General features: G+C 41.4%; 2 protein-coding genes across 2 annotated transcripts; both read left to right on the top strand.

Moving 5' to 3' along the window:
• Positions 1-3,566: 3,566 nt before the first annotated feature.
• sft2d1 (SFT2 domain containing 1) lies at positions 3,567-14,777 on the top strand. The gene is made up of 8 exons (XM_076076805.1): positions 3,567-3,810; positions 4,700-4,786; positions 5,782-5,864; positions 8,119-8,200; positions 8,455-8,490; positions 8,601-8,659; positions 10,735-10,764; positions 12,925-14,777. Exons 1-8 carry the CDS (start codon positions 3,745-3,747, stop codon positions 12,962-12,964), a joined length of 483 nt encoding a protein of 160 aa, XP_075932920.1. The 5' UTR covers positions 3,567-3,744; the 3' UTR covers positions 12,965-14,777.
• A 115-nt stretch (positions 14,778-14,892) lies between these two features.
• prr18 (proline rich 18) lies at positions 14,893-17,166 on the top strand. The gene has a single exon (XM_076076804.1). The coding sequence runs from the start codon at positions 15,691-15,693 to the stop codon at positions 16,453-16,455; it is 765 nt and encodes a 254-aa protein (XP_075932919.1). The 5' UTR covers positions 14,893-15,690; the 3' UTR covers positions 16,456-17,166.

The raw sequence follows: 17,166 nt of genomic DNA, 5'->3' as shown, positions 1-17,166 counted from the left end.
TTGTACAGAGTAGTAGCTTTCTAAAAGAATGTTAAAATACAAGCACAGAGGCTTAGGGACTATCCCAGTAAATTATGGGATGAATGGTATTCTCACATGTAATGTAATGTAATGTAATTTATTCACAGAGGTAAGTGTTGTTTTATGAAACACTGTCCCCTAGTGGGGACATGTTTACTTCTTTATATTCATCAGACAGAAAAATGCATTTTCAAGCTTTCATTTAATGGCAGAAGCAGAATTTGAAATGACAACAAATGTATTGTGTCAATGATACATATTCGTTTTTAAGATTGTCTAACACATAGTTATTGAGTTTTGAAATCAACTAAATATGTATTTTTATAGGTTTTGTTCATATTCGCCATACATTCCCTAGTGTGTCACTAAATGTTGTCTTTCGATAGTGTTTCTGTTGAGATACAACACCACTGATCCAGTCTTCAGCGAATGATCAGGAGAGATGAATTAGATGGTACTTTGTCAAAAGTCATGGATTATGTCATAAAAAAGTCATAGTATACCATGTTGAATAAAGTCATAACAAAGTCAGTATAGTATGTCGAAAAAATTCATAGTAAAATGCAAATTGGGTTTCTTCCAATCAGAGCAGTGAAACGTGCTACGCAACCAAAAAATAATTAGTAGAAAGACTTATTATTTGTCTTAATAACTATTATCCACCAAATAATTCAGTTCAAAACTGTTTTAAGGTCTTAAATCCATCAACGGACTAATTCCCAAACTCAGGTGCAGGTGATATTTGGGTGTGGATATAGTTACCATACAGTACATGGGATGCAATATACAGTATTAGCATTTGAATATGAATTCGCAAACATAGACAGCTTAACGATGTTAAAAGGATAATTTGTGGAGTTATTTGCAACAGTTTAAACTTTTGTTGTGACTTGTTGTATGTATGATTTAAAATATCTGCAATCTGCAAAGCAAGAGACAAAAATATTTTTTTTGTAATATACAGCGTTATGTCATTACTGCTAATGGGTCATAATGTGTGGAGTTTTGTGAAAACTTTGCCATGGAAAACATAGTGAACGCTGGACTAGCAAATAGTGAATTCATAAAAGGAGACATTATCTGCCCTTGAGAATAGAACAGAATAGAACAGAATAGAACAGAATAGAACAGAATAGAATAGAATGCTGGATGGAATGTTGGGATTAGAAATTTGACGTGTCATTTTATGTATAAAGCCAGATGGCTTGTGCCAATTGACCTCAGTATCTTCAACCACTCAACACCCAGGTAGTAGCCCTGGCTTCTCTGAGCCAATGCTGACGGTGAGTGTTTGAACTGTGGGAGCTGACACAGTCGCGCTCTTGAGTTCTGCATGGTGACAGGAGTCTCTGTGTGGGGCAAGCCGCAGGCTGCCGTCAGCAGAGGTAAAGATGGTCGGCCAGTCTTCAATGCTACCTGGGGGGCAGGACGTCTGCGTGCCAGAGTAAAGTACAGTAAGACTTAGAGAACTTTGCTTATAGGAGTGCTATTTTGCAATATAGTATTTATAATCATACAGTTGTAAATTTATTAACTATGTAAAAGTTTTGGATTTACTCTAACTTCCTACATTAGGACAGTGTTGTTATGCTCTCATTCACTCACAACTCTCTGGCTTTTATTCTATCAGCTGACAGTGGGCGATTTTGCTACGCCCTCCCTCAGCCAATCATAGTCAAACTTTAAAGACCTGTTCTCTTCTCTGCAGTCAGCTGTAATTTCAGAATCGATGTGACCCTCCTCCCCATTCATCATCCGGTGCTCAAGGTTTCTCCTACTGAGCTCATTGAACTCAGTCCCACGCCACATGCCATCATCTAGATCTTCAACCTGCCCCTACTGTCTTCAACAACCCCACCAGTGTCGACTCTCCAAAATCTTTACTTTGCACAATTTAATAAATGTATTTGTTCACTGTAAATTAAGTGTCTCCTGATTGAACAACCTTTGCCTGTATAAGTGTGTCAATTATCTCCCGTTTGTTTCAGTTCTCATATTTGTTATGTACGTTATTTTATTTCAAACTAATTTGCAATCATAAGAAGGTTGGTCTCGAAAATATAGTAGAGTAAAATCTTTTAGGTGTGTTTTCTAGACTTACACTGGTTATGAAAAAAAGTAGGAAAATAATCCTTGTGTTGATTTTGGAAGTTTGACCAAGCTTCAAGATCTGAGAGACAATCATGATTTAAGAGTCTGCTTTTGAACAGCAACCTCCTGGCTTCCGTGTAGTATAACTCAACCTATCCACAAACATTTAATTAAACGTTGGAACGCCTCACCTCTACTGCAATGAGTTCGGTGCCATTGTGCTCCGGCAGCCCCGGTGGCGTAGCCGGGTGGTATGGGAAGTAAGGGTTGTCTGGCCCGGTACAAAGGACGTAGACTAAAGGCTATAATTTCTGTATTAAAGGATTGTGAGAATAACTTGTATTTGTTGTGTTTTTGGTGCAACCCTTTCCTACTGATTATGTTCGCCAACTCTTGTGTCTGTAACTGCAGCCCATTTAAGGATAATTAGAGTAAAGGTTTCTGCTTGCATACTCATAAAAAGTACATGATGACTATGTTCCTCAGGAGGACACTGATCCAAAGTCAAAAGCTTCACATAACTGTCATTTGGCACCAGTTATGTTGATGCTAAATGCAAGGCAAGCCTTGAGACACAGAATCACATTTTAACATACGTAATGCTGAAAGACTATATTTAATTTTGAAGTTAAAAACATGGCATTCAAGCCTACAAGATGATGGGAACCTCAGGTAAAAACAAGGCATTAACAAACCTTTGTGTCATTTCATTTTAGCAATCATGCCAGATAAATGTTTCGACATAGGCTAAGCCCTTCTCATGGGCATTATCAATAATGGTGTTTGACAACCAGTGTCCTTTGCATGGGTAATGCTAAAGTTATGCATTGAGTTAGACAAAACACTCTCTGCAGTCTGCACACGATAAGCTCGTAAAACTACCAAGCATGGTCATGATAGGAGGAGGACATAGCGAAGTAGCCCAAAGTACTGATAGTGCCAACTGTTTCTTTCCTTTTTGCTGTACTTCCACTGGATGGCGGCAAAGCGAGATAAAAGCAAGAGCATAAAACTGTATTTACTTTATAGGTTTCCACATAATTAATAACCATGAGAAATAAAAAAGTAAATAGGACAAACCATGCAAATAAACACTATTCTATAGGGCAATTTTCAGACCTCTTATACAGGTTATATTCATTTGTCTGTTGAAGCCTTTAAAGATTGAACGTAGAGCCAAATATATCATCGAGTGTACAGTCTGCTTTGCTTTAATAATTAGGCTTTTCTCGTGCAAGGCACCAACAGCCTATCACACCCGAAATGCCAGCACGTTATCAATACAGTCCAACAAGAGCACAACATTTGTGCTCGTTTTGTTCGTACGCCGTTCATTGAGCAACACTAGTATTTCCAACAGCACAGGAAGGCAGCAGCAGTTCCGAGGAAGTGGGGGTTTTGAAGCTGATCTGCAGTCTGTTATTTAAACGCCTCCCCGTAGACGTTGGCCAACACTGGCTGCGAAAAAACCGATTCTAAGTCAGCACTTACAGAAAGCACCGTTTAGGAAGTCAGGAAGTCAAACTTGTCACTTCTGCGATCACAACTTTCAGACATAAATATCAGACGTGCAGTTGGAAATATAGACATTCTGACTTCTCCCGCCCTTCTGCTCGCTAACAGCCTGTAGCGATGGACAAGCTTCGTCGTGTGTTAAGCGGCCATGAGGAGAACGAAGAGCTGGGTCTCACTGACCAGGTAACTGTATGACAGTTACACGCTGCTAATGCTAACTCTGTGTCACGTTACGTGGATAACATGTAATAAAAACATGAATTGTGCGAGTTGCTTTTCCTGTCTGAGATTGGACGTTACCTCTCGGATACCTGCTTTCAACGTTAAAGTGGTTTGTTATCTTACAGCCAACGTTAGATAACTTAGCTTACGCTGGTTAGCTAGCTATATTATTAAGTAGTGATAGCATTTCATAGGCATTGAGTTAGCTAACATAGCACTTTCGTTATCATGTTTCCTTTCGGAGTCTGTTTAAGCATACACTAAAGCTAACTTTAACTATCATATGTTTCTGGCAGCATTCAATAAATTGTTGTTTGTTTATTTGCACTTTTTACACGCGTTCCCGATGAGGAGGACACGGGGTAAGATGCTGACTTGAATACTGTGTTTTTATATTGTGTTACATGATTGTAACTCTAACTTTGCAAGAGGTTAAAAGTAAAGAGTTACAAGTTTCACCCTGGCACACCATAGTCTGCCAAGTTTGCAATTCTGCATTTTCTTGCAGATTATTCTGTATAGTTTGGTACGGATCCCTTCTGGGGTCACATGGTGCAAAAAAAGAAAAAAAACTCAATACACATGTAGTTTCTTTTTCTATCATATGACCCAAGAGGTGCTCCGTAGTTTGGTTGTGTTGGTTATTTTGCCAAAATTCAGTGTACAGAGTAATGCTCTCTGTCTGTAACGTAGACCTGTGCCGTGTGTGTTTGTGTTTAAAGATATTATTGTCGCTGGGTGTTCTCTGTTTGGCTCTAGCCAACATGGCTAAATCCCCAGTAGAAAGCCTGTGAGTCTTTCTGCAGGTCATTAGACTCGTCTTGTGACATCCTCCCATTGTTCTCACCAGGTCCTCGATGCCAGCACTCTCAGCTACAGCACCAGGGTCAAATGGTTTGTCATATGCTTTGCTGGAGGCATCCTGTGTTCAATACTCGTGAGTGTCTCTGCCTTTCATGTTGGAAAAAGGCATCTTTTATGTTCTGTTGGACTTCATACTGACATTAGGAATGCAGAGCATACATAACACTATTACTGTTGTTGGGTTATGGTCCAATTTATTTTTTTCTTGTGCTATGTTGGATTTATAGGCATTATGAAACTCTCAAACTAACATGGCTCAGCGCAAATACCATCTAGACAAATTCCTGTTCTCTTGCACACTTGCAGATGATAGTGACTGACACATGTCACTTACACTAATTAACACTTAAAGGTTGCTTGCTGTCGGCAAAGAGCTGAAAGTTTCAGTTTGTAGAGCATAGTCTGCAGTTGAAATTACAGGAAGTCTTGTCACTGGCTGCACTTGCTGATGACACTTTGAAGCCACCACATAGGGATTCACTCTGACAAAGCCCCAACAGAACCCATGTAGGCCTGGGTGGTGAAAGTCACAGAGTCGGGCGCAGAGCCACAAGGCTGCCCCGTGCTCCCCTTTTTCTGTAGAAATAAGCAATGTCCAGAATTTGCTCCTTCTGTGAGATGCAGTTATTATCTGCAGGTTATTTAATTAAATGTTCTTACAACCAACACTTGAGTAAAAAGCTCCATCTTTTTAAAAGCTTAGTCTAAATGTTATTCCTCCCACGGTGAAATGCACACTCTGTTCACACTCACAGCGTGACACTAGTCTCTTTCACTGAAAGTGGTCCAGATAGTGGGCATTCATGACACGCAGGCAGCGAATCATAACAAAGCCTCCAATAGTATCTTGCCACTAGGGGGAGCCCATCGTGTGTCAGTGAAACCTAAGGACAGCTAGCAGAAGTCCTTGTTGCTTTTTGTTTGTTCCAAGAAAAATAAATGACATAGATGTAAGCCGTCAATCATATCAGAATCCAGGACTCATTTAGATACTTTCCACTTGTCCCTATTTTAAAGTTTGGTGACATTTCTGTGTCGCTGACGTAGACTTCTTTGCTGTGTTGTCAGGGTTCAGCACTGCTGTTCCTTCCCAATGGATCAAAGCTTTTCGCCGTCTTCTACACTATAGGGAACATCGCAGCTCTTTCCAGGTAAGTCCAGCTCAACCTGGCCGGTCAGATGATTGTAATGACTCGACGTAGTGAGTATGGCTCACTGCCAGGAATACAACAAATGCTGAGCATCAGGCTCATAAACTCTGAAACTTGATGCCTTGATGACTGACACACTACTCTGTTACAGTCATCCTTGGCACAGCTACACATTTCTCCCAAGTTTTTGCTTGTAAACTGTTAATAAAGAAGACGACACATCAAGTACTGTAATTATGGCAGTTATTTACCGTCTTACCCTCAGTGCACTCATCACCTGTGGCTCAGAGTTTGGAGCACAGTGCCTGAGGAGCCATGAGATGTTTCTGATTTATATGATATATTTACATGATAAAGCAGTGGTGACTACTGGTTCTGCACCAGACTATAGGATTATAGCGAAAATTATAATCTCCATCATTTAATCAGATTAGCATTAGTATAATTGTACTTTTTTTTTTTTTTTTTTTTTTTAGTAGAACGACAATCTAAATGAACAGAGAACTGCATTCGCAGTAACATGGCACTTAGTAAACCTAAACATTTAAGTCTCCTGACACCTGTAATCACTACATGCATAACAAAAAATGGTTAGACACTCTGTTTGCAAAGGGTTAATACTGCACCTAATCTAGTTTATTTAATTGTGATCTGTATTATTAGATAATTAATTCTGCCCTGCAGATTATTTGTATGTTGCTTGAAAGTCAGTAGGAGATTATTAAGGATAGACTGGTCAGTGTGAACAGACTGACTTCCTGTCTCCCCAAACAGTTTGTTTTCTACCTGTCTCTACCGTGCATTAGTGTTGGTTCTCTTATTATTATCTGTATAGGAGCATTGCATACCAGGTTAATTCCATCCCAGTGACAGGCCATACTCTCAAGTCTGTCATCACAGTACACGGCCAATATCTGATCTTTCTTTGTACATTATTCTTCTTTACAGAAAACTAAACTTGTCGCTGAGCCACAATGAAAGTGTAAAAGTTTCCTTTTTGTAGTGTGACATTAATTCAGCCAGTATTAGTAGGATCTGGCTGTGTGCTCTAATAATGCAGCAGTATTAGAATGATATTGTCTATCACTAGATATCAGCATCCTCCTGGATTTTACAACATTTTTGATTATTTAGTCTCGATAAGCCACGGGCTAAATCTAATCAAGATGTCTTTGACTTCTCTGACAGTGAACGATTGACGGGGGGACTTTTTAAAGACGGGGTCCATCTATTGTCAGGTATCATATGTCCAGAGGGTTTAGGTGCATCAAGACACCGGGTCACCGTCTGCTTTCATAGCCCAGGTTACCAACCCAAACCAAGCCAGTGTCATATTTGAAGGAGCTTAATGCAATTTTCATCTTTATGTGATTTTGACTGCAAGAAGATAACACTACAGCATTGGTTTCATATTGTCAATGGTATCGTTGCTCCCTGTACCGCTGTAGCAGCATGTGCGTGGATATCATTAGTGTCATAATGAGCGGTTGATTAAAAAGCATCCATCCCTCTCTGCCGACCGGTAGAAAGAGTCTGCGTCAACACGGAAGGCTCTGATGTCTCACCTAACAGACGTGATGCTGCACAGACTCCCTCTGCCCACTTGGCTCCGCTGAGCCCAGAGCTGCTTGACTCATCGGCAGGGAAAGCCTTTGTCTTGTTACATTTACTGACGTCACGCATGCATCATGTAGGAGGTCTGACATGTGTCACTGTGGTGGTGTCGGGCATGAAATATTTACCCCTGATTAATTGCAGCACGGAGTGTAAATTTGGTTATGGTGGCGACACTCTTCTGATGTCAGTCGGAAGAGATTTGTTTGTGTATGAAGACTTTTTACTGAAATCCACCGTGACCAAAAGTTTATATTATAAGATTTTCATTTTCTGATTTTTATGGAATAAACACAGATTTTAGACCCTAAATATTCAATATTTATGGAGGCGTAACGATATGTGTGTATTGTGTCTGTCACAGCTGACCACCAGGATAATATTTGTAGTTCATCACTTTCAAAAGTGCGACTGAAAACACTAAACAAATTCCACTTTAACAATCTAAACACACACACACACACACACACACACAGCCTCGGCTGCACTACTCTCTAAAAAGAGCTACGAAAATAAATGAAAACAAAACATGATGGTAAAAAGATGATTGATTCATCTTTTAAACAACTGGTCAATGAACCTTTTTGCTGATGTATAAAAAGTGTAATTATTTTGTTTCTTTGTTTTTGTTCGTGTACAGCACCTGCTTCCTCATGGGACCACTAAAACAGCTGAAGCGCATGTTTGAACCAAAGAGACTGATAGCCACCATTGTCATGCTGGTAAATACCGTGTGCTTTGCTGTTACTTTACACCTGAAGTTGAGCCGGATGCTTCACTAGGTCCTCATGTTTTATCTTACTTACCTTCTTATAGAAGGTAATACATTACGTGTTCTCTCTGATTCCTTGTTGACATGAGGCCACGATGAGTTTACTTTGTTTCTGACTTCACAGATTTATATTTTTTTGTTGGCGAATTCATTGGCTTTTGTTGTTGTTAAGAGAAGATAACCTTTCCTCTCTCCTTCCTTCAGCTCTGCCTTGTCTTAACTCTTTGTGCAGTGTTTTGGGTAAGTAGTCAACGCGTGGTTTTTAAAGCCACTTCCAGTCTTTATTGTTTTAGTGCGGCGTTTTCAACTATTCTGATTACCGTTTTGTGTGTGTTTTTGTTCTTCTACAGTGGCATAAAAAGGGGCTTGCTATCATCTTCTGTATTCTGCAGTTTTTGGCAATGACATGGTAAGTGTGACCAGCCACCTCTCCGCTGTGGCACAGTTTGAAATTCATTTACTCATCACTCACACCTACTCAGTTGAAGCCGTCTTTCCGCTTCAGCTGCTTTGCCTCACAAAGTCTGTGAGTCGAGTTAATCACGCTGCTCTTGTGGCACGTGCACAAGTATCTTTTCAGGGTAGTTCAAGCTTGATTTTACTTGACTATAAAGTGTAAATGCCATGGAAGGGTCGTATGATAATATTAAGATGCACACATAAGATAAAAGAAAACCTCTGACTCTCCAGTTTCCCTGAGCAGTGCGTGACTCACCTGTTGAGTCAGTCCTGTTGTAAGAAGACTGGTAGGTAGGCTGCCAGGCGTTGTGGTGCAGTAGGTCAGTATATTTCTGGCCTGTAGAGGAAGAGGTAGTGCCAGTGTGGATGTACTTGGAGACGTAGAGACAGGCGGCTGTTTTACTGCCTGTGTTGTTTACACAAAGTCTCTGGCAGCTGACTCTGGGGTCATTACTACTGCTAAGATCACGGGTAAATGGTTCATTGAGAATACATGGCACCCCTGGGTCCTCAAGTACGTCAAATATAAACCTGATTAACCGTAAAGATACAATAATGTAAATCACTTTTAGTTGCTAGTTTTAAGTCTAGCTGTCTGGATGCTGCAGATAACTCTGACTAGATGATTCAGTAAAGAGTGTCGTACTGTTAGCAGTGAATAGTAAGACCTGTGAGTGATATGCATGGGCATGTCAGCACTTGTATGTACATTAGTTTGAACATATTTGCGCAGCAGTAACACAAGACATAGAAACACAACCCCCCCCCCCCCCCCCCCCGCAGCTCAGGAGGAAGGGAACGGACAGATTCATTGCATCACTGAGCAGCACAGTGTGTCCGCCTCATAACCGGACTGCTTTTGCGCCGACATGTTGTGCGATGTTGATGCGTGCACTTGCGCTCTGCCAGCTTTCTCAGAGGCGTCGCCATGGTAACCACAAGTCACACATCTCGAGCTCATTCTTAACAGACGGGGGGGAGCATAGTGCACTCCCACGCAGGCACTCAGACGTCTGTGTGAAGGTGGTTCTGTAATAAGTAGTCGACACATACCACACACACAGTGGGGCAAGGTCCAGTCCTCAGGCTGAGTTGTGTAAAGTGACCGTATGACACTGCTGACTCAGCACAGAGCGTGGCAGGCAGTGGGAAGTTGGTACAACACAGCTGCACTTCTAGCTTTTTAACGTGTTTATTTTAGATATTCCGAACATTCACGTGAGAGATGTTTGCAGCACTTCTAATAATTGTTAAAGCTCACAGATGAGGGCTTCCTGCTCACCGGTGGTAAAATACGATGGCGGTCAGTTAATCATTCAACTGCTGTACCAGATTCCTCACATATTTCAAATATATTAGGTGTTTGATTTGATTTTGCTTGTGCTTAACTTCAGCTGTAATCATTTCCAATACAGGATGTTGTGCTCTGTGTTTGGCTACCAATCTGTCTGAACTCATTAGTCAAAAGATTACAGTGGATCCAATTCATTCACAATCACGTTTTGTTAATCCCCTCGACGTCAAAGACCCTTCAGTCCAATGCTGACTGCTTACATTTTAACATATTTTACATTTGGGTTTTCTGCCGTTAAGGAAACTGTTATTATGCAGCTAATAAGACTTAAATGTACTTCAAGACCTGCATTATTTGTGGTGTTATTTTATCCTTTTAATCTATAATCTCTTTGACATCACATCGTTACGAACGCATGACATCATTCAGACGAGCGTTGTTGATGAAACGTGTGAACCGTAAGTTAAGATCCATGTTGGATCACAGGAACATGTGTTTGCAGTCGTCTACAAGACGTCGTGACCATCTATGTAATGACAAAGCTTTTGAAAAATGAAATGTCTCATCTAAGGGAAACATTACACATTCATCACATACTATGCGATATGAATACTAATAGTAATGTGTTTTATGAATATCTTTCTGTTTAGTTTGACCTGCTCAGTCTCGTATGTTCTATCTAAATGTCTTCTTCTACAGGCAGTAACTTCCTTTGTGTTTTTCTCTTTCAGGTATAGCATCTCTTACATTCCATTTGCCAGGTGAGACAACTTGATTATATGATTAATGTTCTGTCTGCGTCGACTTTAAGGTGTCCAGTTATAAGTGTTGCTTACCGCATTCACTCAATCTATAAGAGCTTCCATTCTCAACCGTTCCCTGTCTACAAATGAAAAACTAACTGGAGAGAATACTGTGTGTGACCCTTCAGTGAAAACATGTTTTCATTTATCTCTAAACACTGTTTGCCCCAACCATATGGCTGTAATCCCCCCCCCCCCCCAAAAAAGACTAGTGCAGGCACTTAGTGTCAAGCAAATGGCAGCTTGTTGTTTCACGCTCCTCTGTGCTTTAGCTCTGTGACGCTATTTTGCTTTATCCATAATAATCATTAATTTCCTGTGCAATAATGCTCTTTCAGCCAGATTTACCTCAATATTTATCTCCTAAATGTAGCTTTTATACGACTTGTGATGAGCTTATGTTAAGCTCTATAAGGTCATTGCAACATTTTGATTAGATCAAGAGCCAAATAGCCCGTCGTGCATCAGAGAAGAGGATCAAAAACGTACTTGCTTTGTCTTTATTCTAGACAATGTGCGATATAGAGCCTAAAAGCACTGAAATCGAGATTTATTTTGTCATTTCTTCAGAGTGCACCGCAGTAAAGAATTTGAATTGAAAGAAAATACTCCCCTATACTCGGATGTTCACTTCTCAAATCGTCCCATGCGGTGTACCACCTCAGTGCTTTCCTCAAACCAAGCACAAGGTGTGACGTTGTTTTGTCAGACCAGCTGTGAGAAGGGTTGTGTCTCATTTGGTGAGAGGTCCAAAGCCCCCCCCCCCCCCCCCACCACTCCCAGCCCAAATGTCTTGTGTATTTGGGCGACCCTATAATCCATGCTGACAGCTGAGAGATGTCCCATAACCACCCAGAGTCCCCCCTCCCCCAACCCAAATGCTAATAACAATGCAAAGCTGGGACAAAGACCTTTTTGCTGTTCCAGCCTTCCAAAAACCAAATTCCTCCAGATAAATTCTACTCTGACTGCCAGACCTTGAGCTGAATATTGAAATCCTGACGATCACTTATTTATTTCTTTGTCCTTTGTTGTTGTATTTTGTACTTTTTGTGTCAACACATTATTGTCCTCTCTCTCTTTAAGCTTCTTCCTTTAATCCATTTAATTTAGATTTAATCATGTATCTCTTTATTGTTTGCCATGTTGTAACGGAGCAGCATATTTTGATCACAGATCTCAATCCCTCTGAGTTGAAGCATTAGACTGCAGTCTCTCCCTATTCCGGTCTGTGGTCAAACAAACCGTGATACCTGGTGAGCCACAGCACCACATGGCCGATGGACTTGATCTTTTAATGTGTTTTACTTTGTTGCCTATTTATAGCCTCTAATACCAAGGTACTGAAACCTGCTGCATGTGCACTTCCCACAGTGCTTTAAGGCTACTGTTGCGCTCGTGTTTTATCAGAAATGGGGGGAAAAGTCCCTGAGACTGATCATCTATTCATGACGTTTTTAGGGAAGCAAAATAGCGTCACGCCTCAAGTGATTATATGAAAAACAAAACTCCGGCTGTACGAGAGGAAGAGGATTCTGGTGTTTAATGTTTATACATCAGAGGGACGAACCAAATTATTTGAAGGAGCAGGTCTCCTGTCTGACCTCCTTCCTCCCTCCTTCCTCCCTCCTTCCTCCCTCCTTCCTCCCCTCCTCAGACTGCTTATGATCCCCCATTCTCCTTTTAACCTTGACTGGTCTCACACCTCCTCCACTGAAACTTGACTGTGGCTAGAGGCAAAGTCTGCATAGCAACACACCGATGGCAAGAGTAAACGGTGGTGGGGGTGGAGGGTGGAGCAGGCAACGACTGTCTGTGGTTACCATGGTGATTGCTCGTATTGCATCATCCCTCATCGTACCTGGAGGACGGGAGCCCCCATCACTCTGAGCGTGTGGTGCTTCCCCGCCAAAACACACTCACTTATTCATGACGAGCCCAACCCCGAATCATCTCAACAAAGGGCGGAAGTGCTTTTTGTGTCTCTCTTCGTTTCGTACGCATGACAACATTTTGCCTCCGCTTTATTTATTTCTTTAAAACGCTCTTTTCTCCTATTTCTTGTCGTCTTTGCATTGTTGATGATGCTGGCTGTTTTTCTTTTTTTTTTTTCTACAGGGATGCTGTGATGAAATGCTTCACAACCTGCCTGAGTTAGGACTCCTTAGTCCACTCTTTGAGAAGACTTGTATGCAAACTGTACGAAGAGTAGCTCTGTAAAATATACATCTGTGTTGTTTGTACCCTATATCTCCAGATTTTTACTATGGCTTGTTTCATACTGTGAATCCTCGCTTTTTAAGTCCAGCTGAAGGTCGATGACTATAATCTGATTACAACATCTTTTGCTTTTGATGTGGAAGAAATGAGTGCGTTTAGTGCTTAATCTATTTAAATACATCCCTATGTTTTTTTGAGGATTTTAAACCAAGTAAATGCAGGGAAATTATTTTGAATGAGTGCCTTTACATTATTCATATATATCAGTATTTGGTATATGCAGTAATGCTGTTCTGACTTCTCACACACAAGCGTTATTAAAACACGTTGACGTTCTGTACAAGGCACAGATGTCTGAGGCTCTCGGATGCTGTTCCATGTTTATATGATTACTTTCCCTTTGGCAATTGAGACACTGCTTCATGGATCATGCACTGGAATATATAATATCTGCCTTTTTTTGAAGTTTTATTTCCCCCCCAGCTAAAGACAGATTAAAAAAGCAGCTCCTGTCTAGTCTGTCCATCTGTGTGTATTTGAACACACCTGCTCATCGCGTTACATGAACATCGCTTCTTCTCTTTAAAGTTGCTTTCCTGCCAGATGTAGCAATGACCCCCGTTAATTACGCTTATCTGAGCATTGTGATTGTGATGTGACCTAATAACCCAGAATAGCTGGCGTCTAGCTCCCTATGTTGCTTCGGCGTGATGGTGTAGCCTTTGAGGATGTGGTTGTCATGACAACCTCCTCCAGAAAATTCATAAAACCTCAGCCTTCCCCCCCCCATATCTGTGGTGCAGATGTTCACATTATCCTGATGAGGAGGTGTGCTTTGTTTCTTACTGTATAGAACACCTTGGACTGGTGGATTTCTGGCTGATCTATTTTAAAACCGTCTTGTGCATCAATAGCTACAGAGAGTCCCAGCACCCCGTCTCCTTGTGTGTAAGCTGCAGGATGTGCCCGAGGTATAACAAACATGCCTCCTCGTCTTTCTGCTTGATGCGACTGAATAACAGCATTGCACTTCCTGTTGTGCAGCCCCCACATAGTTTCATTAGACGCTTTGTATAATGCTACGTGGTGGATTAGCGTGGACAAAATCTCCCCTCAGTACTACTTCTTTTCCACCAACTTGGCAGGGACCCAGCAAATCCTTGAGCAATTAGTCAGAGGGATAAAATGACTGTGTGGTTGTTTTTGTTATCGGTTTTCTTTGCCCGCTATTTTTGGATTACAACGAAGTTTGAGGATGAAGGGGAAGAACCCTGACCTCAGAAATCAGTTTCTGTGTATCCCAACTGTTTCCTTTTTATTACATCTAATCCATTATGTGAGGGGAGAGGGATCCCACGCCACCACAACACACACGATATAAAAACAAAGTCTGTGTCCCCTTCAGCTTAATGGTCCAGCTCATCTTTTAAAGAACTCTCCATGCCATTTCTTTTTTTATTCCAATAGTGAGTCAGTGGCTGTTGACCTAACTAGATTTTTGGTTTTGTTGGAAAATATAAACAACTCTCATGTAGAAAGTTAAACACAAAATGTTTAAAGTAATTAACTACTATGGGCCCAATGTTTTTCCTGCCTTTACAGCAATTCATTTGTACACTATAATGTAAATTATTTCTTTCCTTTAAATCCCTCATGTTGATATAGTAATCACCAGCTAAATAATATATGGCCAAATGTTTCACAAACTGCAAAAGTATGTATTCCTCAGGCAATAAACAGTCTAAAAACTATAGATTTGGAAGGAAGCATTGATTTTTCGCTTACACCTACACTGATGGAAACAAAATTACATTGAATCAATTGTGTAACGGTCTGCGTGAAAGTGCAGATATCAGCAAAAAGGAAGAGGAATCAATATTGTCGACCGTCTGTGTATTCCTCTGGATGTCTTTCATGGCTGAAAGAACAACAACAGACCATCTACATACATCATTTCATTGATATTTGAGATATTGACTGACTGAAAGCATTGAGCCAATGACATGGTTTGTTAGTTCAAGGACAGACGGAGTTATCTTACAGCAACAAGGACCGAACGGTATTTTGCTTAAATTGATGCAGTATTTTCTGCATTATTTCTTATTAAAGTTAAAATGTAATTACTTGAAATAGACAAGCTATTGTTCCCCTTTAAGAACCACATATATCTTCACCTTTGGTCACTTTTAAAATATATCCACCCACTCACTATATCACAATTTATTTTGCAGATGAGTGATATTTTTCAGGCTGATTAATATTAAACGATTTGAGCATGTGGGTCTAAAATTACCGTGAAACAGCAGAGAGGCGCTGTGAGAAAAGATGAGGGGGGCGGACCGTGAGGTGGATGTCGCTCATCGCTTGAGGAAGTACTTCGAAATTATGAAATGACATCACCACAGTTTTTGCCTGGCTTTGTTTGGTGCTTCTCGTGACCACGCCTTCCTGCCAGCCCCACCATAAAGCAGCCAGGCCGTGTGCGTGTGCACCAGTTGAACTCCAGTATTTGCGGACAACAGGTGCACCACAGCAGCCCCTCTCCACCCCGCTGTTGGATAATGCCCGCAGAGCGCCGCTCGTCGCTTTGCGCAGGGCTTCCCTCATCATCTGCACTTTGAACATTTGCACGTTTTTGTATCCCGATCACTTCCAGCCACAAAAATGCCTTTTCCGCCCATCAGCCTCCACCAGCGGATCTCCTCTCCGGGCAGGGATCTATTCGGGAAAAAGAAAGCCAACGCAGTGCCTCCTCACACTGAGCACACCAGCAAATCCGGCGGAGAGAAAGGATCCGATAAAGAGAAGCAGTCTACTTCCTGGACGTCGGCGAATTTAAGGAATTTGGGGCGAAGAGCCCAGCAAGAGAAGCGTAAAAGCTCGGCTGAGAAGGCAGGTGCCGGTCAGGAGACGCAGGAAAAGAGCTCCTGGCTGACGGTACCAAAACCTCAGGACTCGTTCGAGAGAGTCAGGCGCTCCAGCTCCATGGACTCCGCCAGACACCTCAACGGCAAAGAGGAAGGGAAGAAGGAGATTCAGTTCACCCTCAGTCTCACCCCTGAAGCCATTCTTGTCATCCAAAAACGGAATCTAGAAAAGCAGATGATGGCAAAGCAACAGAAGTGTTGCGCCTCCGCGGACTTTCGCCACAGGCGAGTTTTTCCATCCAAAAAGACGCACGGAACGTCCAAAGGCTGCGCTCCTGTCGCCAAAGTGGAATGCGCCGAGCAGGACATCACCGCCATCGTTAAGATATCGCTGCTGAATGATCAATACAAGTACGACGACGTGGAGTATGAAGAAGAGGATGGAGACGTGGATGAGACTGTCGTGAGGAAATGTAAAGAGTGGCTCAAAGGGGTCGAAAATGCCGCTGCTTTGGGACAAGTCGACAAACTTTCTGCACTCCCGCACCTTAAAGGCTGCTGACACCTGACTTTTGAACTTTCTTTTTCTTTTTCTTTTTTACACTGCAGACTGAAGGAATGATGGACTCGTGAAAAGCGTGTGCCGATGTAGGCCCGCTGCGATGGCATCTTACATTTGAGTATTGTAAATGAAACGTTCGCAAAAGAAAAAAAAAAATCCACTCCAGAGGAATGTTAATTTGTTTCGGAGTAATATGCTTAGATAGATGTCACAAAAAAATTACACTTATTGAAGAAAATGAAAATAAGTAATCTGCATTGGACATTTGGCATTCAACAGAAATAAGATATTAAAGCTGAATTGCAACCAACAGTGCTTCTTATGGTTCACAGGGACGTTGCTTTTGCGAGTTTAATGCCTGTGCAATGTTACAGTTTGAACTGAATACCTTAATATTGTTGTCCTTTGCACATGGTTTTTGTTTTCAGTGGGGCGCCTGTGGATTGGCAGTGGGGTTTGCGTAAAGGGACGTGAAAGCGTTCCTTTGTGCTGGAGAACAATATGCGCTGTCAACAGCAGGGCTTTACATGCTGCTGAAACCAAACTGGACTGTTTATTCTTTCCTCTAGTAAGAGGGTTATATCCTTTGTAGGGATTTATCAGCGATGTACAGTATTTAATATTTACTAAATATTTGTACTGTCAAACGTTTTCTCAATTGATGACTTTATGCCATTTGAAGTAAAATTGTTGTTTTTTTAATTATGCAAG

This window comes from Anarhichas minor, unplaced genomic scaffold, assembly GCF_050575085.1.
Source record: "Anarhichas minor isolate MPS153535 unplaced genomic scaffold, ASM5057508v1 ptg000058l, whole genome shotgun sequence".
Lineage (NCBI taxonomy): Eukaryota > Metazoa > Chordata > Actinopteri > Perciformes > Anarhichadidae > Anarhichas > Anarhichas minor.
The sequence above is the reverse complement of the archived record's forward strand: the minus strand, read 5'-3'. Positions and strand labels throughout refer to the sequence as shown.